The 26,561-nt window shown below is 42.5% G+C and overlaps 2 protein-coding genes and 1 long non-coding RNA gene across 29 annotated transcripts in view; 2 read left to right on the forward strand and 1 right to left on the reverse strand.

Moving 5' to 3' along the window:
• DST (dystonin) overlaps positions 1–26,561 on the reverse strand; it is a 313,318-nt gene that overhangs the window by 276,492 nt on the left and 10,265 nt on the right. For 18 of the 27 annotated variants that reach the window (XM_081856621.1, XM_081856616.1, XM_081856602.1 and 15 more), the window contains exons 3-4: positions 16,278–16,466; positions 8,510–8,717 (exon numbers count right to left, since the gene is read on the reverse strand). In XM_081856621.1, coding sequence (XP_081712747.1) covers positions 8,510–8,717; positions 16,278–16,466 — 397 coding nt within the window. Of the gene's footprint in view, positions 1–4,802; positions 4,982–8,509; positions 8,718–8,937; positions 9,067–16,277; positions 16,467–17,065; positions 17,167–26,561 lie in introns of those variants that run through there. The other 9 variants (XM_081856625.1, XM_081856624.1, XM_081856623.1 and 6 more) reach the window with 4 other exon arrangements.
• Positions 9,205–21,284, forward strand: LOC309339419. The gene is made up of 3 exons (XR_014155325.1): positions 9,205–9,347; positions 16,383–16,499; positions 21,035–21,284. It is a non-coding gene; the product is annotated as an uncharacterized lncRNA (long non-coding RNA).
• The window catches only part of ZNF451 (zinc finger protein 451), a 52,916-nt gene continuing 47,750 nt past the window's right edge, over positions 21,396–26,561 (forward strand). The window contains exon 1 of the mRNA XM_081856880.1: positions 21,396–21,431. The gene's annotated coding sequence lies outside the window, so the exon portion shown is untranslated. The remainder of the gene's footprint in view (positions 21,432–26,561) is intronic.

Raw genomic sequence — 26,561 nt, forward strand, 5'->3', positions numbered from 1 at the left:
GTTAGGATATTTCTAGTCACTGAATTAATTCTGAGTGTCCCTTTATTAGAATTCAAGTTAACCACCTGTGAGGAATAAAATAGAGCTGAAAAGCACAGTGATTCAGCAGAAGTCAGCTGTGACCTGCTGTCCCACCTAAAACAATGAAATGCATTTTTGTCACTACTAACATTTGCTAGTCTGTGAGCAGAACCGTTTATAAAGCAATTTTGGGGGAAATAACCAATAAACCAGAAAAATCTACACTGCCAATTACACTTTTCCCATTATCTAAAAAAATGTTATTATGATTGAAATGACACAGTAGCTAAGACTAAGATCATAAACACATTTCAGACCATGGATGTCAATGTAGTGTCAAATTCAAGGACAGAATACATGTATTTGCACAAAAATAGCCATTGGTTGAGAGGCTGTGATGTCATGGAACTTTCTCACAAACATTCTAACAGTTAGCAAGTTAAAGCACCCAACAAAAACTCTAGAGCAGAAAGGCTTGTATGCTACTGGCAGAATAGAGTGCAGAAAAGTGAATAAATGGCCTGTCAAACTCCATGAGTCAGGATTTCAAGAGATTCATTTAAAAGGTCTTTACCTAGCTCATTCACAGGCACCATTAGCAAGCAAGTGTAGCTTCTTTCTATGGTTTATTTCCTGGGAATGCACATGAAAGTGTTAAGTTACAAGTAAAAATAACAACATTGGGGCATGTGGGTTGATACAGTTTACCTATACAGTTGTACCTTGGTTCTCAAATGGAATCCATTCTGGAAGTCCGTTCAACTTCCAAAAGCGTTCGAAAACCAAGGCACAGCTTCCAATTGGCTGCAGGAGCTTCCTGCACTCAATCGGAAGCCGCATAGGACATTAGGCTTCCAAAGAAAGTTTGCAAACTGGAACACTTCCGGGTTTGCGGCTTTTGGGAGCCGAAACGTACGAGCACACCAAGGCGTTCGAGAGCCAACGTACGACGGTAGCATGTATTTCACGCGCACAAAAACTACTCTGATGGTGTGCATATAGTAAGGCGTATATATAGTAAGACAGTATGAATGGGAATTGGGTACAGCAAATGCATTATATTTATTCTTTTAAAAAATGCATGTCTACTCATTTTCACAGGGGTATACTTCCCAAATAGGATTTGCCAACGGTCTTCTATTAGCTGAGATCAATGGGATACTAAGTGAAATGTATTCCAACATTATTTTGTTACATTGTGTTGGCTGGTATTCAGCTAAGTTTTACTCAAGAGTATTATCTGAAATCAATGAACATGACAAAGCTAAATCCATTAATTTCAATAAGTTTACTTTGAGTAAGACTTTGTTGAACACCACGAGGTATGTATAGTCTTGGCCAGTGACTTTCATGTTAGATCACAAACAAAATTAAAGTCACAGATTTATAATATAAAAGACATTTCATCGCACAGAAAGCAGCTCAGTGGATCATTTCTGAAGGAGCAAAAACAACAACAAAGAAGCGATTTTCATCCATGAATAAGTGGTTGCATTCATAATTATTTCTGTATCAGCTGAGTTAGTGCATTTGAGAGCTTTAGAAATTTTCTGTGTATGGAAGTTTCAAAAGGATCAAGACAATAATCAAAAACAAATAGCTCAGTCTTATGCACAAATTAGAACACATCTCTCTTCTCCAGTAGCTCACAACTCTTCTGTGCTCTCATATTTGCTGAGCAGTTGCCATTTCTTTATTTATGGTCACAGCTAGAGATATGCTTAACAGGCATGTGTTTGCACACAGTGGATGCCTCTTAAACTAAGTTGCTGATCCAAAATCTTATTTGCCTGCCTTGGTAAAATATTGATCTAATTTATACTTTTTTAATATACAAGTTTTTAAATAAAACACTTGTGATCTACTAATCATACATAGCATCATGTGATTCCCACCCACAAGACCGGCAATGAATTTTCTACAGCTGACTCTGCTAGTTACAGTATTCAACAGCTGGGCCATAGATAACTTGGCACCCTGATAATAACCAAGAGTGTTTTGTAACCAAGGGGGAAATGTTGGAATTTAGAAAACTGATTACATCTTGCAATGCAGAAGCTGCATATAATATTTGATGAGGAAAGTTAGCACAAGCGTGGCTTTATTCCCTAGCTATGCAAAATGTCACTCCCTATTCCCCGCATATATTGTAGTCATTCTTTTCAGATTAGATCAGCTCCCATAAACAAGTCATCAGGATAAGCCACTGTAGTGAAGTCATACTACTGATATTCTGATGGGAAAGCTTAACTGGCTTAAGGACATATTATTCTGCAATGAATTTGCCAGTTTTTCCATACTCTGTGACAAGTCCAAAAGGTTGTTTCTTTTCCCAGCGACTGGATATAACACTTCAGAAGTCCTCAAATAAAGTAATTGAAGAGCTATGCAGGCCAGGCATAAGGAAAAAGAAACTGAATGTGATATACTGAGATTTGGATTAGATACTTCTTGCTCTTTCCAATGCTATAACCATAAAACTTCTGTTGTATTTCACATTTCAGATTTAATGCACCTAGTCCAAGTACCCCTTGGACATCGCAACACCTTCAGAGCACATCCAGATAAATAAAAGCAGGTAATTTTCAAATCTAAGAGCAACTTCACAGTGTACAGACTGGGTACACTAGGTTGGACCCAGTGCAAGTGGACATCTGGAGCCCAGACTACCAAATCCAGTGTGACTGTGCATTGGGGTACATATAACCAACTACACTGTAATACTCACCCAGTTCCTATTGAACTGGTTGGATGTGCCTTTTGATATTAATTATAATGTGTATTTAGGGTCCGCAAAGCAGGGTTACAGCGTGACTGGTTTGCTATGACTACAGCTGCATCAGGACCAGCAAGCTCCAGCAATGTTTCTCATAGTAAACATGAAGAAAAAAGGTGCATTTCTAGACATGTAGTGGATATGTGCCAAGAGCTTGTGTCCACTATGGTGTCTTGGCGTATGTTCAAGTCTCAGTTTCAAGCTTTCCAAGACTGGGGGGTTTAAAGGCTACTCCACATTTCCATAGGACTATGATTACACAACCAAGACTGGAATCCTATACAAATTTATCTGGCGATAGGTCTCATTGAAAACAATGAATCCTTACTTCTAAGTAAACATGCAAATGAACATGGTTAGACTACACAGGGTGTCAATCCTGTCAACACAGGTCCTAAAAACATAAACCTAGAAAAATTAGAATAACTGAAAAGAGGTCAGGCATGGAGTATTTTTATGAATTTGGGCATTACTGAAAATTGGTTGGAGTTGGAAGGAAACCTTAAAAAATAAGCAAGCGTAGTAGTGTAAGTTTAGAAGAAATAGGTAATGCAGAGCGGGTTTGATTTAAAGCTTCATCCCAGCAGTCTTAAAAATAGCCAATAATTTTATTTTAAAAGTACTTGTAATGAAGTGCCACAACAATAGAATTGTTCTTCTTCCTTTCTATAAGCATCTTTAAGGCAGCCTACCAGTTCTCAGCTAATAGTTGCCTCAGCTAATAGTTGCTTTTTAACTGCTGGACATTGCACATGCTCCATAGCTGCAATTATGCAATTGGCTATTGACACAAAAGAATCATTAAATTCCTTTTAATGATACATAAATTATAAGCAAGGCAGATTCAGTGCAAGCTACAATAACTGGATAAGACAGAATCTGCAATATCACATTGCAAGGTATTTTTCTGTAACGCCAAAGGTGGAAATGAATGAGATTATTAAATAAAAAGAATTGTAACTATGCCATCCCCATTAAAACCCAGGTACAGATCAGCTAAAACATTGTCAACTCTGGGACATGTTATCACTTCAAATATTTAAATCAAATAATTATGCAAATAAGACCAACACTAATTCATAACATCCTCTTGTTCCTCAAACAACAGTAAGTGGCAAACATGCAACATATATTTCGTGGCCAAAATGTTGGATTTCACAGTAAAAACCAAGCTATAGCTACAAATACATTCAATAGTTACTAACTGCTGTAGTCATTACTATGAAGAAATCCTTATTCCAAATGGATGCCTAATCTGATTTAGGTACATTTCCATATCACCCACGATAAGATAATAATAAAACTTATTTTTAATGTGATACAAGAAGCCACTGGGATTTTATGGAGGCTAGAAACTTCTGTCTCCATTGAGTAAATAGAGGTAAAGGCCTCATACTGTTCTCCTAGCCTAGATGCAAAGTCATCCTCCTAACAGCAGTTGACAGAGAGACGTAACAGGATGGAATTCTCAGCACAGATATATACTGCAAAGGAAATAGTTTTGATGCGTCTTTTTTATTTTTGAGCTGCTATTTGAAACAAAATATTCCAAGCCATATTTTGCTGTCGTTTCTTAGCAATCCAGAATGTAGCCCTATGCCGCAAAATGAAGAGTGAAACATCTTGCCCTACACAAAAACATCAGGCAGCAGGGTCTTAGAATACAGTAATCTCATTGAGGTATCAGCAGCATTCTCACACCCAGAGAGGAAAGCGCTTTAACAGGAGAGAGAGAAAGAAAGCCTTGCTTCAGGATAAGTGCCCCCCCCCCAATAATACAACGGACTTCAATGCATTCCTATACCCCTCCCCTGCCTGCATACTGTCTTTTAACAGCCCCATTTAATGGGCTTGAATAGCCAAACGTCTTAGGGACCTGATTCTGCCACCTGTTCCACCGCAGCCACCAGTAGCTATTTTAAGGCAAAGCTCCAGATCATCAGCACTGCAACCGGTAAATCCCTCTCCCGGGTTACCCCGGGGCACAACTTAAGCTTCACTGTACCTTTGTATCTCTCCAGCACATCTTCATAAGCCTGCAGGTACTCCTGTTCCTCCGTATAGAAGTGAGCAGCAGGGGAGAGATAACCAGCCATGGTTGAAGTTTTTGACACTGCCTTGATCAGTTCCCTCCAAGGAGCCGGGCAGCGAGGCAGCCTTGGGGAGCGGCACAAAAAGGCTGGAGGGAGGGAGGGGGCTGTTGCCGTGCAAGCTGTCCGAGGAAACGCCCCTGCCCCCTCCCCGAGCGGTGTGGGAGCACGTGTGTCCCTCCAATAGAAAGGGCTTCCTCCCTCTCGGATTTCATTAGCAGCAAATCTCTGCGCTCCCAGCTAGCAGCCGGAGAAAGAGAACCGGAGGAAGGAGGCAAGGCATGGATGCCACAGACCCGGCCCTGGAGGTGACCTCCGGCGCCGGCTGCTTTTCTTTCCTCCCCTCCCTTAGGACGGGCTCCTGGGTCTTCGCGCCCACCCCCTTCCCAAATTCTCCTTTCAGTCGCGGGACCTTTTCGCCTCCTTCCCTCCTGCTTTTTTCAGGCAATCCTATGCACCCAGCGGAGAGCGAGCCAACCGGGAGCATTGCATTTCTGAGCAAACGACGCGTAGAGTTGCGCTGTAAATCGTTTGTCTACCTCAACTGCCGGGAACACACTCTTTTCCTGGGGGCGGGGGAAATCACAGTGCCACCATACGCGTGCCTACTCAGAAGTAAGTGCCACTGAGTTCAATGGGGCTTGCTGTCAAGTCAGTGTGTGTGCAAGATCGATTTAACCTTTTAAAAAGTAAGGGGCTTTGCGGAGCTCTCCCTTTGAAGTCCCCCTTTATAGTAAGTCCTATCAAAAAGCACCCCTGAAATCAGCGCCGGCCCTTCGCTGCGATTCTTATGTTTCGAGAGTTTCTGCTGGTCTGGAGTGGAAACTCACGGAAAATACTACAATCGACCCGGCTTCATCGTGTTATGCAGGGCTGCAAGCTAGCGGTTCCCAGCTAGCTCGTGGCTGTGTTGGTGAGCTTTATTAACCTGCGTTGCTCCATGCGGTTCAAGCGTTTGACACCAGGTTCTTGGCTTGGGGGGGGAAGCTTTTGTAAAGTAGCCCCTTTACCGTTGACCCTTTCTTCTCCCCTCCCCTAAATTGCCCCACACATTGTAGAGTGACCGCGCTTTCGAAATCGCGCCCCCTCTCTCATTTTCGAAGGCTACAACTTCATTGGAAGGAGGTACAGTACTCTCTGTTCCCCTTCTGGACCGGGCTTTCAGCCCACGAAATCTGACTTTTCAAGGTGCCACAAGTCCCTTTGTTGCTGCTTCTGCAGCAACAACGGACCCTTACAACGCGGCTGCTCCCGCTCTGGAGGTTGTCTCCTTGTTGGAGGAGAGGCTTCCGCCCCAACACTTGGTCTGGTGACCTTCCTGAATAGCCTTCCCTGGCTGCGCTCCCCACTCCCTGCTCGGCTTTGTCTGCACAATAAAGCAAGGAGGCTGCTTGGCCGCGGTTTCGTCTCAAAGGGGCTTTCGCCCCCATAGCCGGCGCTTTCCGAGCCCAGACAGCCTCATTGCAGCAGCGGCAGCGGCGGCGGGATCACCTGCGAGAGGAGAGCCTCCTCCCGCTCTGCAGACGCGCGTTGCACGTTGCCACTGCCGCTAGGAACAGCTCTTGGCTTCCCAAGGAAGGGCCGGGGGGTGGCGGCGACGCAAAGCCCCACCGCTCCCCCTATCCCTCCCCATCCCAGAAAGAAGGCTCCTCAGCAGGAATGGAGTGGCCACTACCGGTGCCCCATTCCTCCTCCCCTTCGGCGCGCTTTCGGCTGCCTGGCGAAGGGCAACAAGAGTCAACTGCGCCAGAGCTGGGGGGTGGCGAGAGGCCAAGGGGCGGCGCTCCGTCGCTGCAGGTGTCACCGCCGGTCACCCTGTTTTTGTTGCCGCCGGCAGCCATCGCTGCGCGTGCGCGCCAGGCATACATATATATATATATATATATATGTATGTGTGTGTGTTTTGTTCCCCGCTCCGCTTGCTCGCCGACCCAGCCTTTTCATTCCGGCCTCGCAGCAGACCGGGATGGGTCCTTTCTGCCTCGCCCCACACCCTCCCTTCCTCCCTCTCTCTCTCTGTAGTGTCTTAGAGATGAGGCAAGTGGGGCTTTTCCATGCCCCCACCCCTTCTCTCCCAACACCAAAACAGGCGACATGCAGCAAAAAAAGGGGGGGGGCTGAACGGGAGGAAACGGCGCAATCACTTCCGAGCGGGGGCACGTGGCGCGGCCGGTCTCAGGTTCTGCTCCCCGTTGTCATTTTTAACCATCCTACCCTCTGCGCCCCGCACGGTGTTACTGAGAATCTAGTGGAGAAGGGTTCGGCTCGATTGCTATGGGAATAGGATTCGATCTGCATCATGCGGCGATTCCCTTAGCGCCAGCTGCAACCAGGCACCAAACACGCACGAACACAGAAAGCAGACGCGCACAACTCTCGGGCGAAAACCCGGCTCCCGCGATCGCCAAGACAGGAGCAGCGAGGAGGGAGGGCTCCAAAATGCGCCACCGCGTCCCCGCCGGCTTCGTCCAGTCATGGTGGCAAGCACCGGAAGCGTTTCCCAAAGCTCAGCCCTAAACTGTGGGTGGACGCGTGTGCATGTGCAAAGTGCATTTTGTTCACACCACATACAGTCTCAGGCCACCCATATATCTTGGGCTAAGACAGCAGAACTTCCCGGGTGGGGCTTCCACACTGGTGTGAGCCCGGTCCCCCCCCCTTTTCTGATAAATAAAATAGCCAGTCTGAAGTGGCCCCTTCCCAGCGTACCCCATTAGCGAGTGCTGCAAAGTAGATTTGTCTTTGCAAAACAACTGCTCTGTATCTGCATGTACGAGCTGCTGCTTTCATTCCTGTGAGAGGTTTTACGAATAGCACTGACACAACAACCACCGCGTTTTCTCTCCCGGATCATATTACTCTTCCTTCTCAATTTGCAGCCGGGTTGGCCAAGCAAACTCCCTGACCTATTTCAAAACCAATGAAGATCAAATGCTCTTCTGTCTTATACAAAGCATCCAGCAGGGCCTCTCCTATATTATTCAGGAGCCCGGTGACCCCTGCTAGCGTCAAACACAACAAGACCAGTCAGAGAATCCCGACTTCTGCTGATCCCACATCAGTTCAGCAACTTTCAAGCAAACCCAGCCATTATAAAAAACAAACAAACCTCGCTCTGTACGTTTACTCAGAAGTAAGTGCATTTACTGCTGGGTACAGAGGATGGCACCCTTCCTAAAGCATGCTTCAAGTTCCTGTATCTCACCAGCAGCCTTGCTATGCTACATACACCATACGAAATGGTCATATTCTTCACTCTTACACAACCCTCCAATGCAATTTTAACACCCGCACCTGCATGTATTGCAGCTGCATTTTCTTCCATACACATGCAGTAATCCACCCAGCCAGAAAAAAATACAAGGCCAAATAGCTTAGTCACTACCAACACTAGAAAATACAGCATGGAGGACCATGAGTTTCGTGTGTGTGCTTTTAAAAACGCAAATAACAGAAGCAATAAACAAGGCTCTCAGTTTATGCTCTCTGTAATACACAAATAAACCCACAATAATATGGACACGTGAGCACAGTTACTGTACTATGCAAGTCTCTCTCTCTCTCCCCCTCCCTCCCTCTCTCCCCCCCCCCCATCTCCGATGTATTTCCATCCTGGTCTTACCGGCGATTCTGAGCACAGCTCTCTCAGCTGGATCCAACACAGAGCCTCCTTGAATTTTCCTCTTGGATCTCTCATGTTTAGGTAGGTTCCAGGGCAGGGTGTCACCCGGAGCCGGGGACAGGGAACCAGATTTCTGGCTGAAATCATCGTCGTCTGAAAAATCCGCAGAGGATGACATGGAGCATCTGTAGGAAGCGTTTCCTGAGCTCTAGAGAAGGGTGGGGGGAAGAAGATTAAAAGCAAAATAAAAACCTGAGACTAGAGAATCAATTTTTGCTCTCAAAATAAAGCAATGCATCCTTTTGCTGTTTAGATCGCCCTCTAGGAAAATCAGTAGAAACAGATGGAACTGAAACCTCCCTCCCTCCCACCCCACCGATCAGTCGATACATCTATATTTTTAATACACGAATGAATAGCTTGCTCACCATTGTTGTCTATATTGCTGCTCGTGTATTTAAATCTCACAGACAGCGGCAACACACAGGTAGATCTGGAGAGGTGGCTTAGTGAAAACCCATATGTGGAAAGATTTAGGCAAGGAGACGAGTGGCCTGGCGTTCTGGCAACCAGCTTACAATGCTCCTCTGGAGTTGCCCAACAATAAAGCCAGAAAGGAGGGGGGAGCAGGGAAGAGATGGATTTTGAAAAAAAGAGAGCACGCTTCCCGGCTACAAATCAATAGCATTTGGCTCCCCCACCAGGCAAAAGAAAAGATGTACCACCCCTAGGCTGCTGGTTCAATCATTAATGTGGGGTGAGGAAAATTCAACCCCCATCGCAAACCCAGGATGCTGGGGCTTTGCTGTTGCGCTCATATTCCTGAAACCACACCCTGGTAAGTCTCTCTTTCTTTTTCCTTCTTCCTTCCTTGTGTGGTGGATCAACTTCTTTCCGGAGCTCCCCAGTTTTGTTTGGAGGGCTCCCGGCTTCCTAAAGCGCTCTGACTTTGGGAGACAGGAAATGTAGATTTGCTCTTTTCCTCAAGGGAAAGCACAAAGGGCGGGTTGCACAAGCTCACTGGGCGAGAGGCCGCTTCAGTAAACACACTGTCCTTAAAGGCTGGACGAGAGACTTTCCAGTCGCCAGAGCAGGTAGCAGCAGCTGCCCACGGGCTCCAAACCAGCCAGCCAGGAATGTAAACAAGAAATGATGCAGTGCAGGCACAAAGAACTGTGGAAATGGGGGGGGGGGAGAGCCCTCTGACAAGGGCTGAGAGACAAACTGAATTTTTTTATTTGGGGATCAGTTTCAAAACAAGTGACTATGAGGCGCTGATATGTGTTGTCACCTGATAGGCAAACAATGCCTACATTTGCCGATCAAAGAGAGGCTACTTCCAGGTCCCCTGTGCTGTGTCATCTTGGCGGCGGCTGCTGTGTCATCTTAGAAGTACCAAGCTTGAGATATATGATTACTGATCCTGTGTTGTTCTTCCCAGTATGGTTTGCAATATAAATTCTCTAAATAGCAGCTATTTCTTAAATGGCTAGAAAATGTCTATCACATCTATGTATTTCCCCTTTCAAACAGCTTTTGCAGCATGACGGCTTACCCTGACATCATCATAAAATGATGACCTAATAGGAAGCCACAACAGAAATTATACAGTGCAGTAAAGCCAATTAAAAGGGCTAAAACAATATTTACCATACAGGTTCACCTTCTCTAATATTATACCTAGCTCTACCTTTCATTTAAATCAGAACCAGTGAAGGCAGTGAATGTCCTGTGTGAGTGCCTGGAGGTGGTTGGAGGATGGTTGGTGACTAATGGATTGAGGTTTAATCCTGATGAGACAGAAGTACTGTTTTGGGGGGACCAGGGGTGGGGTGAGCATGTGAGGGGGGACCCCCTGGTCCTGAATGGGTAACTGTGCCCCTGAAGGACCAGGTGCGCAGTCTGGGAATCATTTTGGACTGATGGCTGTCCATGAAGGTACAGGTCAATTCTGTGTGCAGGGATGCAGTCTACCAGTTCCATCTAGTACACCAGCTGAGGCCATGCTTGCCTGCAGACTGTCTCACCTGAGTGGTGCATGCTCTGGTTATCTCCTGCTTGGACTAATCTACATGCAACTCGCTCTACGTGGGGCTACCTTTGAAGGTGACTTGGAAACTACAATTAATCCAGAATGAGGCAGCTAGACTGGTGACTGGGAGTGGCTGCCGAGACCATATAACACTGGTCCTGAAAGACCTACATTGGCTTCCAGTATGTTTCTGAGCACAATTCAAAAGTGTTGGTACTGATCTTTAAAGCCCTAAAGGCCCTCAGCCCAGTATACATGAAGGAGCGTCTCCACCCCCATTGTTCAGCCCGAACACTGAGGTCTTCCTCCTAGGGTCTTCTGGTGGTTCCCTTACTGCATGCCCTCCAGTATTTCTCTGATGAAAATAGGGACATCACATTCCATAATGATGATTTTGCAATTTATACCCCACACATCTTACTGGGTTGTTCCAGCCACTCTGGGCAGCTTCTAACAAATATATATAAACATCATAAAACATTAAACATTTTTAAAAAGCAACCCTTCCATGTACAGGATTGCCTTCAGACAGCTCAGGAGTCAAATAACTCCATACCCTCCAACATTTCTCCAATGAAAATTGGGACATCCTAAGGAAAAGCAGGACATTTTGAGATTGAGATTGAATCAGAAACCGGGACAGCTCCTCTAAATCAGGGATGTCCCGGGAAAACAGGGACACTTGGAGAGTTTCTCACTGTAAGAAGTGAAGTTATAGGGAACCAGGCAGAGGGCCTTCTTGGCAGTGGTGTCCTCCCTGTGGAACACCCTCCCCATCAGATGTCAAGGAGATAAAGAACTACACAACTTTTAGAAGACATCTGAAGGCAGCCCTGTATCAGGTAGTTTTAATGTTTGACGTTTTATTATGTTTGAAAGGTACCGGAAGCCGCCCAGAGTGGCTGGGAAAACCCAGCCAGATGGGTGGGATATAAATAATAAAATTATTATTATTGTCTTCAGAAGATCTGCTTTCAAATGTTAGGTGGCTGAAAACTAGAGCTAAGGCCTTTTTCCATGATCATGCCCTAATCACAAAACAGAACATGCAATCTAGAAATATTTGTTCGACACCCACACATTAGAGGTCAATTTATGACAGTTTTGCTTGGCCAGGCTTTTGATGAACAAAGTTACTCTCTCTTTTTTTAAATTAGTTTCAGCAGTGGCTTTATGGGATTTTATTGTTTTAAATTTAGTAAGCTGCATTTATAATCTGTTATGACTGCTTCATGGGCTGTAGAAATTTGTAATATTTAGTGAGGAACCAGTGACCCTCTAGATGATATTGGACTCCAGTTCCGTTCCCAGCAGCCCCAGCTAGCATTGCCAAGTCAGAGATGACAGTAGATGTGGTCCAACAACATATTGTCGGCCACAGGTGTGTCTCCCACACTTAAAATTAAATAAATAAATCAGAAGTAGTAATAGTCTTAGTAGTCATTAAATGCCGTACAAGAAATAAATGGAATTTATGCTTTATTCTGTGATACTATTGGGCCATCTTGCATGGGGTTTCAGTATTCAAAATGTAACATAGGAATTAGATGACTTAGGAATTTCCTCTCCTGGCTCATATGCAAGGAAACTAAAGGAACTTGTCTGCCAAACAACCTCTAGGGAAGGGAGGGGAAAGGCAAGTTATGTTGAGATGGCTCCATAGAAACCCATTAATAGATTTAGTTTGATGTTCCTAAAAACAAACTGGAGAGCCTCTACCAAAAACCTTTTCCTCTGAAATGAAATAGAAAACATGGTGGGAGAAACCACAGCATGGGAGGATCCATATTATTTTTAGAAGCTATTAATACTATAATAATGATAGTAACAAATTTGTATTTTTATAAATATTCCTGGTATTTATAGACTATTAAGACTATTGTACTGTATATAGTTCCACTATCCTTTTTTTAATTATATGGATTGTTAAAATAAAATACCTTATCATCTTGGTAGACATTGTGTAGATGTTTTCTTTTTGTAGTTCTTTCCCTCTGCATATTCCTTTCTATTTCGTTGTCAAATTTATTAAGCATTTTCAGCTGAGTTTTGGCACGCATGTATGTGTGTTTGTGTATTAGGTTTAGGATTTTAAGGGCTCAGCTGTAAATGTCACTTATTTCCTATACTAATCTTAAATATTCATTTCCATTCCCTAATCATAATATTGTACATTTTCATCATTTCAAGGCAAAATAAAGATAGCATCACAGCTTTGATCATGGCACCACGGGGCTTATTTTCAGACTCAGCAATAAATCATTCAGACAAGAGGAATACATGAAAAGATTAAAGAAATCCAGGAATGAACAGAACTGATAGTATATTGCAGTAGCTGGTGTACCACTTCCCTCTACTGGATATATCTGACCTCAGCTATTTATTCTTTAGTACAAACAACATCCTCTGGTGGCTAGAAAGCTGAACAGAGAAATAAAAGACTATAGTAAAACAGCTGTTAAGCTACAGAAGCCTAGAGTCATGTCTGCATAAAATACTTTTCATTGAATATTTATTTATTGGATCATTATGCAAATGGCTGGTCCAGCTCATTCCATAATTCTTCATCTGAAAAGAGTTAGCACCCCAGTTAAGGAGTAGTAAGTGTAGTATCTCTCATGTTATATTTTTAATAACTATCACTGAATGTCTCTTACATTTAAATACAGTGAGGGGGGAAAGTATTTGATCCCCTGCTAAATTTGCCTGTTTGCCCTCTGACGAAGAAATGACCAGTCCATAATTGTAATGGTAGGCTTAATGTAGCTGTGAGAGACAGAACAACAACAGGAAAACCCCCAGAAACCCAGAAGACAAAAGCCAGGTAGCATGACAACCACTGATTTTCAGTGGAATCACCGTTATTTGTTTTCCTGTTTTGTTACTAAGTTGAGCTAGTTTGCTTTCAGAAAGAAAGAAGTTGAGGGATCAGTCAGGTTTTCAGAAGTTAATAAGTAATCTAATGTCTACATCAGTGATATTTCCAAGTATAAAGAAAGAGAGAGATATCTGAAAGTGTCCTCCTAACTGTATATGAAGCAAACCGTCTCATAACCCCTTATTTTGAATACAGGAGGAAAACTAATAAATTGTTTTTCTCCAGTTATTCTCCATTCTCCTAAAAAGAAATATTTATTATGTAGGGTTCTATAGTTGAATGTTTCAGGAAGCAAAATGTATTTATCATTTACTGATTTTTAGTAACATCATTTTCATTACTCAATACTCCAAAGTACATGCTAAAGACTTTCCTGAAAACTGGGCTTCACATATTTAATCTTGATTTCCCCCACCACCACCACTTTTTAAATTGTGGTGAAAAATTGTTACAAAATATGAAATTAGTCCTGAAAACATTTCCATTTGTTGAATAATAATAGTTCAAAGTTCAACACTGAGAAAGAACATTTCCAACAATTAGGCCCTAGAGTATTTTTGTCTGTAAAATCGTTTATATGCATGGTTACTGTATATTGTGACTAAATATAAAGGGCTCCTCTTCCTGTTTTGATAGAAACTGTTTACGTGACATAATAGAATATTATACTATCCACCCATTACTTCAAGGAGTTATGCAGGAAAGGGAAACATCTGTGACTGAGCTCCAAGCTTTTTGCATTTATGAGACAAAGACTTGTTGAGTATGTGATGAAGAATCATCATAACAGTAGGCGCTTAGCTGATGTTTGATTTTTGTACTCTGTTGTTCCTACACTACCGGAAAGTATCTGCTACTCATGGAGGAACAGAGGGAGTTGCCTTATATAAAGTCAGACCTACAGTCAATCTGACTCAGCACTGCCTACACCACTGGTCTTCAACTGGTGGTTTGGTGTGTGGTGTAGTGGTTAAGAGCGGTGGACTCGTAATCTGGTGAACCGGGTTCGCGTCTCCGCTCCTCCACATGCAGCTGCTGGGTGACCTTGGGCTAGTCCCACTTCTCTGAAGTCTCTCAGCCCCACTCACCTCACAGAGTGTTTGTTGTGGGGGAGGAAGGGAAAGGAGAATGTTAGCCGCTTTGAGACTCCTTCAGGTAGTGATAAAGCGGGATATCAAATCCAAACTCTTCTGGAAGCCACCAGAAGATCACGGCCTGATCTAAGGAGGATCACAACAGGAGCACTATCACCTGCAGATATTTCACAACCTGCACACACATTCTGCAGACAGAATAGAGAGCTCTTTGCTGGCAGAGGCTGAGAGGGCTGGGTGAAAGGACATTGCCACCCAGTCCAACTCCCCCCTCCACAACCTAGTGTAAAAGGGCTTTTGGATTGCAACCTACATAAATGTTGCTATAAGGATAGGTGTGTGGTGGGGAGACAAGGGATAACTGATTTGTTCTTGTAAAACAGCAAATTTAACTAGATGTTGGTTTCCATATAGGTGTTATAAAGTAAAGGAGTTTCTAAATCCTACATTTTAAAAACTACCCCCCCCCACACAAAAAAGGAGTACTAAATTAAAATAAAAGGAATGAAAATTCAGACTGAATCTCAAGCTTTTTATATATATTTCTTATACCACATGCACAATGCATGGCCTTCGGGAAGCAAGGTTTTGGCACATGGAATTTAGGAAGCAAGATTCTGGCCCAATTTAAAGGAGTTTACGATATTAAAAAAATTGCTGGTTGCTGCAGCAGTCCCACACACAAAAATATAATTTGAGGCATTTGACAATGTCCAAGGACCCTGCTCTCATAAACCAGGTCTTAACAGCATGTTTTACGTAAAGTGTCAAGGAAGGATGACTAAAAAGCACTGACGTACACAATAAGATTACCACCTGCGTGTTTCATTTCACTGTTGTGCCCCTTCAGTCACAAGCTGTGCAGCACTGGAGTGACTCAGCTGACCCTTGTCTGTAGCGCATGAAAGCTATTTGCACAGATTTCATATTGTTAGACCCTTCATTCGACATCTCAGTTTACTTTGCTCCTTGTGCTGGCAATCAGGGGTAGCTAATCAATAGTTCTTTCCATGCAAGGTCAGGGTTTCTTTATCCCCAGCAGAGGCCAGTGGGATGAGAACAGAATTTTTTAAAGGGATATTGAAAAATGGATAAAAAACAAAATAGAGCATCTAGCTGGCTTGCCTCTGTGGGAAACAGAATGCTTAACTAGTCTAGCAGATCCTATTCACAGCAGGTAAGGAGGTGAGTGGCTCTTTACAAGCCTTCATAAAAACATCCTTTCTTTCTCGAAAGTTTATCTTTTTTTTATTTTGAATTGCTAATCTCAATTTGAAAATGAAACTAAACTGCTAATCCAGTGCAGTGTAACGCCTAGAGCTGAGCTAACCGCCCCCAAGACCTCTTTGTTTTATTTTCACTTTTATCATTCTTGAAAAATGCCTCCACTTTTTTGGTCTGCCTTCCCTCAGCAAGTGTAGAGCTAGGTGGACTGACCGTCTGACTCAATATAAGGCAGCTTCCTATGTCCGTGCATGCACATATTGGCAGCCTGGCTTTTGTACAGGGAACTGGGGGCACCTGTTTATCCTGGAATGCACCTCTCTGATGCCTCCCCTGTTTCACTGACCTACTCTGCTGCCACAGGGACTTAGCTGTAGGGTTCCAAGACTGCATGTTGCTGGGAAGAGGATCCAACCTGAGATGCTATCAGGTTTAGGGCTTCTTATTCCTGCACTGCCTAAATCTGACAGATCCAGGCTAACTGCAGTCTGCACAATGTATTTTGAAGATCACTGCACTGAGAACGGAAAGAAAACTTACTGGCTTTCGAGTTGGTGTGACTTGAACAGAATGGTAGAATTCTGGCTGGACTCTGCTGCTTTTCTTGATCTTCCTTTTCTTAACCGATGTTTCCTGCTCACTCAGCTGATGCACTTCTACCAGGGGCTGCGTTTCTTCAAGGCGAGGCACGACACGTCTTCTAATGTGGCGGGGACTTGGTCTAAAACCCTGTCAGAAAAAACACGAAAGTATGTTAATAGGGTGTGTGTGATGCTTCTTCTGCTCTTCTATGTCACAGAAATATTATTTATACAAGGTAGAACTATTGGTTCTATCAGCATTTTAAATATTGGCAAATTACTGACAAGTATTCTCATTAAACCCTTTATTTCCCCCTTTTCAAGCTGTTTCTTTTCATGTACAGTCGTACTTTGGTTGTCCAACGGAATACTTTCTGGAAGTCCATCTGACTTCCAAAAACGTCCAAAAACCAAGGCGCGGCTTCCGATTGGCTGCAGGAGCTTCCTGCACTCAAACGGAAGCCACGGAAGCCGCGTTGGGCATTCGGCTTCCTAAATATGTTCGCTAACTGGAACACTTTGCGGTGTTCAGGAGCCAAAACAGACAAGTACCAAGGTGTTTAACAACCAAGGTAGGACTGTAATTGAATTATTTATTTTTAAGCATCATTTCACTCGGATGAATGTTAGTAAGGAAATTCCTAATGGGAAAGAAAAGTAAAGGGACACATTCCTTTCTAGACAACCTTCCAAAGCGACATGCCATAGGTAGGCAAAAATGGGCACAGCAACAAATATAAATTATACCTTGTCACTACTGAGTAGATGAGCCTGAATATACTCAGACACCCCTCTATATCCTACATCCAGACAAGCAAAAAGCATTATTCCAGCCAGGCAAAAACACTCACTCAGGGTGCAAAGAAGGGCTAGAGGGGGGTAGATGGCCATATTTGGCATTTGGACCTGAGGTTCCCTACCCCTGAGATAGAACATCAGACAGAGCATCTGTAAGTAGCTAAGCAGCTCTCAAAGTGCTTAGAGATACGTGCCAAAGAGGGATTTAAGTGTGTGGATGAATCTTTAAGGAATAATTTAGCCTCCAAGTTTCCAGGCTAACAATTTACTATTTTCATTTTAAAAAATGAATGGATGTCCCTCAGAAAATAATTGGCAAAGTACTGTGCTTTAAATACTGTAACACAGAAAATTATACAGGTGTGGACTTCCCATTTCTTAGTGGACAAATATATATGACAACGGGAAAGATCGTTGTAGCTTTAAGACTTCATCTGCTTCTAATGCTGACTCTTGCTCTTCACTCAAAGTCATAATCTTCTACTTATGACTTCACAATTGGATAGGATTATGATGTGCTACGAGGAATAAGGTCCTGGTTTCAAGTGAGTAGTACACATGAGGATGAAGCAAGCTAACAGCATAATGCAATTGACTTTAGCCTACTTACAGGACAACTCTGTACATGTTTACACAAACCTAAGTCCCATTCAGTTTAATGGGGTTTACTCCCAGCTAACTCGGTACAGTATATTGGATCCTAAATGTTTATGCCCTGACTCATTTGTGTAGTGAATTTTCTGCCTGAATGGAAAACGATGGCTTCAGCAATAGGTTTGAGATGATGCAGACATAGAAATGGCCTGTAATTGCATCAGAAAAACACAGGATCCGAACGCTAGTACAGCAGGCTGCTCAATGTTGTCTAGCAGCCGCTGAGTTACGACAGCAGCAGCCATCAAAGCTAATATGCCAACACTCTTGATGAAGCCTATGAGCATTTGTGGCTCAGGACTCCCATCTCTCAAGGACTGCCTCTCCTCACATGAAGCAACCTAGACCCTGAATTTGGTATCTGAGGCCCTTCTCTGTATATCCCCTCTGAGGGAGGCCCTAAGGGTAGCGACATGAGAACAGACCTTTTCAGTGGTAGCAACCCACATATAGAATGCTGTCCCCAGAGAAGCATGCCTGGTATCTTCACTATCTACTTGTAGACACCAGGCAAGAACATTTCTTTTTGCCCAGGATTTTGGCCCTTCATTTGAAGAATTTTAGATATCTGTGGCCTCTTTCTATGGGTAGAATGTGATAGATCTGCCTGTTTTTCATGTTTTTATTTTGTTTTAGCTTTATACTGGTTCTAATATTTGTACTATTTTGTAAATCACTTTGAGTTACTTTTTTTAAAAAAAAGAAACTAATAAGTGCAATAAATAATAACAATATTTTTTTAATGCAAGATGATTTGGGTGTGCATGTATATGTCTGAAGAGGGGGAAAAAGCTGTCATATCCTAAGAACAATTACACTGGCATTGTTTCTCTAAAACCATCACATTATGTTGGTGATTTACAGCAGCAAGGATGGTTAGGGCTTGTTATAGGCAAGTGGAACAGCAATATGTGCCATGTACTCAACAACATAGGATACCTTTCTCACCAGTTGCAGCTTGTACTGCAGAACCCTAAATAGTAAAAATTTAAGATATGCAAAATTATGGCTGCAGTCCTAAACACACTTGCCTGGCAGAAGGTTGCCTTAACCTCTGTGGAGCTTATTTCTGTATCAATCTGTGCTGCAAAACTATTAATTTACGCAGACATGCCTGTACATAATTATCCACAATTAGTGCCTGTAATCAGTGTAGCATAGGTGGTACACCAATCCGTAGGGTGTAGCCTTGAGGTATCATATGTCAGATCTCCCCACAGCAGTAGTCACAAACCCGGAAGCAAAACGGGAAAAACCACACAGAGGAGCTTTAATACAATGGTTGCTGTCCCCTGACATGGGTGCTGATCCAGCTAGTAACTTTTTGACTAGCAGTAATCCACCCAGGGGTTGGCACAGCTGTCACCCAGCATGTGAATACTTGCATATCAGAATGTCAGTTACCTACAAAAGCACTACTGTAGCTGGGAAAAGCAGATGTCTTGAAACACCCTTAAGTCATATATACATGCATAGGAGACCTATCTGCACAAAAAGAGCTTTTTGAAAAACATGTTTTTAGTACTCCAACTACTGAAAGGACAAGTTGCTTTTTGAGCTGAGCAAAAATTCGCCTCTTTGGCACTAGGAAACATCAAAAGGAAGCTCTGACCTCCTGTAAGGGATTTTCTCTTGCACAACACAAACTACTTAAACCACAGCCTGAAATAGCAAGAGATACGTGATGCTTGATTCAACTGAATAAAATGCAGAACATGAAGCTATGCAAGTACCCACAAAAGAGAAATTTTCCTGGAAGCAAATTCTATATCTGTAAAATGCTGTGTTTGCATTCTGCTGCAATGTACCAAAATTCACATAAAATTATGACAGGATCCAATTAAACTAACTCTTTGAACCTTTGAATAGCAGCTCAGCTACCTTGCTCCCATGCTACATAGCAAACTGCTTTGAACCTGAGACCAGGTACCAAAGTACTTGCCATGTGGAACAAGGACCAGCTGTTCCAAGAAAAAGAATCACACTGGGCTCATGAAAGCCCCTACCATGAACCTAAGGTTTCAATCCAGCAGTAAGTATTGCTGAGCACAATGGGACTTATTTCTGAGTAATCATGTATAGGATTGCACTGCAAGAGTGTAAAATAGGGACACCCATCTTTATGCTTCTATTTTTAAAATACCTATTTACATATTAAAAGCAACATCTATAACCAAGGCCCAAACTAACATCAGTATAAAGCTAAATTTCTAACATTTCCATCCATGGGCGTAGCCACGATTTTTGTTAGGGCGCAGGCTTTTGTTTTGGGGGGCAGAACCTCAGATTTGTATTGATTTGTATTTATTTTTACTTATTTAGGGGGAGCTGCCCCCCTACACTCATGTTTCCACCTGCTATTTATATGGAAACAAAACTGATCTTAGTTTCTGGCTCAGTTCAAGAAAATACACATTCTATCCCTGAGAATTTGAGTATGAGATTATCATAGTGCCAGATGCCAGTGTATTTCCATCTTAACTCTAAAGCCAGTATCTTTTCCAACACAACCTTTTCTGCATTTTAGAAATATCGTGAGGGTTGCTTCTAATCAAATTAGGCTGCAACTAGAGATTTTATGGGCTGGCTGCAAGACTGGAAATGATTACTAATTTCTCTAAGTTTTGATTTTCAAAAACTACAGTGCATATCTATACTGCCTCAAGTTTTAGGAAGTGGAGCTTGATTTCACTGTCTGAAAGAATCCCAGCCTCTTTGAACTGAATCAATGTTACCTTAACACAGAATAATTTAAATTTGAGGATCATGCATTATTTCAGTCACTGGCTTTGGCAAGGTATAAGCCTAGGTGGAAAACGTTATATTTAAAGTCAATACAGGGTCCGAATAATTCTGCAGAATGCCTGCTAATATAGTTTAGTTTAAATGGTCTACTTCCAACCCAAAGCTGCCTTACTTTGTTTTGGTTTTTCAACATGAAGAGTTCTGATGCCACCCTTTCGGTTTTTCTAAAGCATGCTGAGTCATGTTACTCTACTCTAGAATATCCCTGCATTTTGAAAACAAAAATGAGGTTTTGGTACAGCCAATTTGTTCCCCCACAAGTCATTCTAGTCAGAAACAGAGGTATGCTGGTCATAGGTGTGGACAGCACATTTCTCTAGGATTTTTAAAAGGTGGACATGTATTGAATACATACATAAATGACATTATGCCCAGCTCTTATTTCTAAACTTTTTTTCTTTTTTTACTTCTACAAACCTTGGGGCTCCCCAAACCTGCTGATACCTCTCTCTTCTGCAGGAATGGTGCTGTTTTGTCTCCAAAAGGACCACCATCAACCAAAAGGAGTACTGTATTAGGCACAGCATCTGCCAACTAGAAACTCAGCAATCACAAATATCCAGAAGTAAGCAAACCTCTTACAGCTTTATATGGGAAGAGTCCCATGGATAGAAACTACAGCTGAGAAGATTCTAAATATATGAACTAGCAAAACATTATAATGTAATGTACGATTACATTATAATAAACACCTATTAGTTTTATACTAGTTTACCTGTCATGGCGTCTGCCAAACAATCCTGGGAATTGTGGTTTAGTGAGGGTGGTGAAAATAATTTGTTAGAATTTTCTAGCTCACCCACTAGAGAACTATATCTCCACAAGTTCCCCGGGGAAATTCTGTCATGTAGATAAGGTAAGCGAAGTGTATTGTTTGCACAAATGATACCACTTGCAAGTAAACCTAGTCCCAAGCCCCCACACTGTGAGTGAATCAAAGGAAAAGGAAATATTTTTGAAATGCCTTTTTTTCAAAAGGCAGCATAGGGGGGAAATGTCTAACTTAATATTCTCTAAAACTGGTATTCTCCACATGAATTATTTCTGACCAACAGACAGAGAACAGGCACTATGTCTTTTGTTTCTCTCATGGACACATTTTTCTTTCCAAATATATTATTCTAATTCTTCCAAAAGAAGCAAAATAAAAAATACTAGCAAGTTACCAGTTATTGTATAGCCTGTTCCTCTAACATAGTATTTTTATTTTTCAACTCTACCTCAGATTACCCAGTCTAGCAGCTAAAAGTTGCATATGAATCTAAGCATTGCAACAATTTTTCTATTGTTTTGAACACAATTTTGGAAGACACAATAGTTCATTGTTTCTTTTTTTAAAGGTTATTGGCAATGCCTGTGCATATTTATATATAGTACACAAATTGCACGGGCCTTCATTTACTGACTACTGAAAGACTATTGGAATTATTACAGAATTGCTATTAAAATAATTAAAGAACCAAAGTCCAAACTTTATGGACAGCAAAATAACAATGCTTCATTTTTTCCATAAATGCAAAGTTTGGCTAATCCTAAAACTGTCAGACGTAACACTTTAATAAAAAGACAACTTTTCTACAAAATTAAGTTAGCTTACATCTAAAACATGCTTTTGACAACCTTGATAATATCTGAGGAGTTACCTTTTTTATAGCTCGTATTACAGGCCAAAGTTAAGGTTGTCTGAGTGGCTGTTTAAGCAAGGATTTTGGCTGTCTCCCATTTTGAGGATTTGTAATATTAACATCTGATAAGCACTTTTAAAAATTCATTAACAAAGTTTTCACTACTGAGTATACATACATTACTGGAGAATATACCTGCAAAGGAGTGCAGGTAGCACTAAAAATTTGAGACAGCTAAAAATGACTGAGGCCTTCTAGTCACAAAATGGTGGCAGATGGAGGCAGAGTTTGGCATAATTACTTGGAAATTCCTGATAACATTTTCTGCTGAGCTCTAACCCATCTCTAGTTGGTAAATTCTTTGCCACAGTGTTTTCCTTGTGGCAAGGAGTTCCATAGCTCAGCATTCCTCAGGCTGGGGAATTCTGTGACTTTAATAGCTATATAGAAAGGAGAATGTTGGCAACTATAGGTTCTCCCAGCACAGTGCTGTTGCAAGGGGATTAGCTTCTCCTGCACAAAGGTTAGCCCTTTGGTTCCACAGTTAATCACATCCTAACCCTGCCCTATACTAAATTCAGCAAATATAACTGGCATTCCCAATCCATCTTAATTAAGCCTCTGCTTCCAATTATAGCCAAAAGAGATAAGAATGGGGACAGTAGAGTCTTGAGGTGCTAGAACAGACTGTATGCTCCCTCTGTGACTGGCTTTGGCTCTCCAGATGTTGCTGAATGGCCAGTGGTTGGGGATGATGGGAATTGCACAACATCTGGAGGGCCAAAGGTTTCCCACCACTGCTCTGAATGAAAAACCACCTCTTCCCTGATGCAGACTGCTTAATGCAACATCATACGGCAGAAGTAGTGAACCAAAGTCCGAGGACCACATCCTCCTGGGACCCCATGCCAGTGGTGACTGTGGCTATAAAGTGTGGGATGTGATCCACAGGTAGCAGACAAGTACAACATTCCTTGTAATGCTAGAGTGGACATGCAAGGGAATGTTTGCTCCGACTCCAGCCAGTCGAAACCTCCTGTTCCTCCTGACCTGGAGCATCCTTCCCCTTGCATGTGACCAGAGGTGGGTGTGACTTTACCTGTCCAGGTAACAAAAGGACAGGTCACGCAGCACTCCCTCCCTTTTTTCTCTTTCTTGTTTCATCTACTTCCAGCTAGGACTGCTCTGTTGGCTTGCAGTCAACAGCAGCACAGGGATTGCCCCCCATATGGGGTAAATCCACATGTTGCTATTTGCAACTTTAAGTCTTTAAGCCTGCCTTCAGGATTGATACTGTGTACTGCCTTAACGTGAGTAAACTTACTTTTTGTTGACTATGAATAGGATTGTGGTGTTTTTATTCTTTTAAGAGGGATTCAAGTGAATTTACCAGGAACGTACAATTCAATCTGAGGCAGACTGAATTGCATAATAGTAAGGGGTTCTAACGAGCCTGCAACCAGCTTTCTACTGTGTGTGAGAAGGGGAATGTAACTCTGCTACATAAGGAACTTGCTAGTGCAAGTTAGGAAGGATATTAGTAAACAAAATATCCTCTCCTGCCACCCTGAACATTCCCAAATAAAGGGGTATGCCTATCTCGTACACTCTCTCTCTCTCTCTCACACACACACACATACAGGAGACATGCACAAACCTCTCTGTGCACTATAGTGCTATGTTTTAAATTTATTTTTCTCCCTTTTTTGCCACCATTGCATAAATCAGTGCAGCTGAGTGGAGGGAGAACAGTCTTGCTAAGGGTCCTGCCTGGGCTACCTCTGCCATATAGCAATCTTATCGTTCTTCCGGGAGCAACCTGTGCCAACTTCAAGAGAAAGGGAAAGCAAAGATTCAGCATCTCATAACGAAAGATGGTTGAGGTTCAGATATAACCCGCTAGGGGATATACGCTCTTCCAGCGCCCATTAGCCAAGGCCAAAGCATCAGTGACATAATGCATTAATTGAACTATGATTCAACATTGTTTCCCCATTAGTGCTCTGCTCTCAGTGGATTTCACTGTGAGGACGTCAGGGTCACAAGGTCTGATGAGAAAACCATTTCGAAGGAGGTATGCTGCTTCCCAGCACTGTACTATATAGTAGCTGTCTGAATGAACAGGATATCAACAATCAATGCAGAACCTAAAGAAGATGAACACTATTGGGTATTAGTTCTGTTTTGTAGATTGGTTTTCCTTTGACTCGGCATGCAACAATGCATCATAAATACGGCTATGGGTTTCCCCCCCAATAAGAGTAGCATAGTGCCATGGCTCAGGAGCACAGTGTTCTATTAGTAAAAGAGTACTAGATTAGGATTAGTAAAGGTAAAGGGAGCCCTGACCATTAGGTCCAGTTGTGGCCGACTCTGGGGTTGCGGGGCTCATCTCGCTTTATTGGCCGAGGGAGCCGGCGTACAGCTTCCGGGTCATGTGGCCAGCATGACTAAGCCGCTTCTGGTGAACCAGAGCAGCGCACGGAAATGCCATTTACCTTCCTGCCAAAGCGGTACCTATTTATCTACTTGCACTCTGACGTGCTTTCGAACTTCTGATCGGCAAGTCCTAGGCTCTGTGGTTTAACTCACAGTGCCCCTGGCATCCCTTCAGATTAGGATTAAGCAGACCCAAATTCCAATTCCCCCCTCTTATCCAGGAAGCCCACTGGATGACCTTCAGTCAGTACCTAACTCTCTACTTTACCTCACAGAGTTGTTGATTTGGGGTGGGGGGAGATATAGGATTGCAGCCTTGCTCACTCTACTATACCAGATCTCCAACAATCATCTGTTTGAATGTTTTCTCTGTCCCCTGCTCAATCATTGCCAAGGGAGGCCAGCTTTAATATTTTCTGCCTTTATCCAGACAGTAATTGTGAAGATAACTGCTGTGTGTAAGTAGAGACTGTGCTGGAGTGATAAACCAAGACAGAGACGCAATTTGCGGGGGGGGGGGGGGAGGGATAGAGTATCTGTCTGTTGTGTCAGTTTTAGGCAGTTCCTGTAGCATTGAAGGCACTTGAGTCATTACTCCCCTTCAGTTCACAGATCCTTAAAACATTTGTGTCAAGTTTCTGGATTATGCCATCTGCACAGAAAGTGAACTCCCCTATCTGCAGAGGCAGGCAATCCTTGTTCACAAAAGATACACTAAGCCTATATCATCACTGCATATAAGCTTGCAGAGCTATAAAAAGGTACCCCCCCCCCCATTTTGCTTGAGTTGGGAGAAAGAAGCACCATTCTCTGCGCAATTTTGTGCATGTTTCCACCAACTGCTTACCAGATGGTCTGACTGGTCTTCAATGCAGGCTAAGTTCCTATTGAAAAGTTTTTGTAATGTAAGGAACACACTTTCTCTATATCTATCTAGTTCTCTCTCTCATATATATTTTTATACATTTCTATCTATCAGTCCATTACTATTTCCATCTCCCTTTTTATTTGTTTCTAACTCTCTCTCTCTCCCTTGCTAGCCGTTTCCAATCACATCTACCATAAGAGCTAAAGTGAATGACCAATTGACAAAACAATTATTTCTTGTATTTTAAATTTAATCCATGTGTCAGGATGGGGAACCTGTGAACCTCTAGATACTGCTGGACAACAGCTCCCATCACCCCTGACCATTAGTCAAAGTGGCTGGGTGTTAAAATTCCAGAAACATCTCCAAGTTCACAGATTCCCCACTCCATCTTGGTATCTTGCTAGCCATTTGCACAGCATCACTAGCTGAAATTATGTCCATCATAAGAGATAAAACTTTATGTGGGACTGAGAATACAGTACTTCTCTATATTACACATTAATTCCTACCTACAGCAGGATTTATTCTAATTATTGCAGGGAAACCTTATATTTTCATATTCAAAAACATTTCCTCCCTTGACCTTGTTCCTTGAACCTTCCGTGCTTAATGGAATGCATTTCCAACACCCTAAGGCAGAAATGTGTCCAAATACAATTGATTCCATCTACTGAAAAAATAAATCCTTTGAATAGACAGAAGCTTGCATTTGTCTGTGTCTCTCCTTGAATGCACTTTCCCCAAATCAGACACAGAACTATAAATTCAGCTTAGAGGCTTTTCTGATTTTCCTTTTCATCTGAGTTAGTCGTACACTCAGAAGCTTATAAATAACCCTGGGATTCTTCTACTGAATTATAGCAGAAGACTTCCAAGGCTATTCATTATCATTCTATAGTGGCAACAAGAATGATATTTTTAGCTGGTTGGCCTGTTAAGCAGAAAGTGGGTTGACTGTGATAATGGGTCACACACGGAAGATGGCTTTTTTGTACGAGGCAAGAAGGAAATGTTTGTCAAAAATGAAGAGGTTGTGGGGAAGAATATATTG

Source organism: Podarcis erhardii (genome assembly GCF_964252035.2).
Source record: "Podarcis erhardii genome assembly, chromosome: 3".
Lineage (NCBI taxonomy): Eukaryota > Metazoa > Chordata > Lepidosauria > Squamata > Lacertidae > Podarcis > Podarcis erhardii.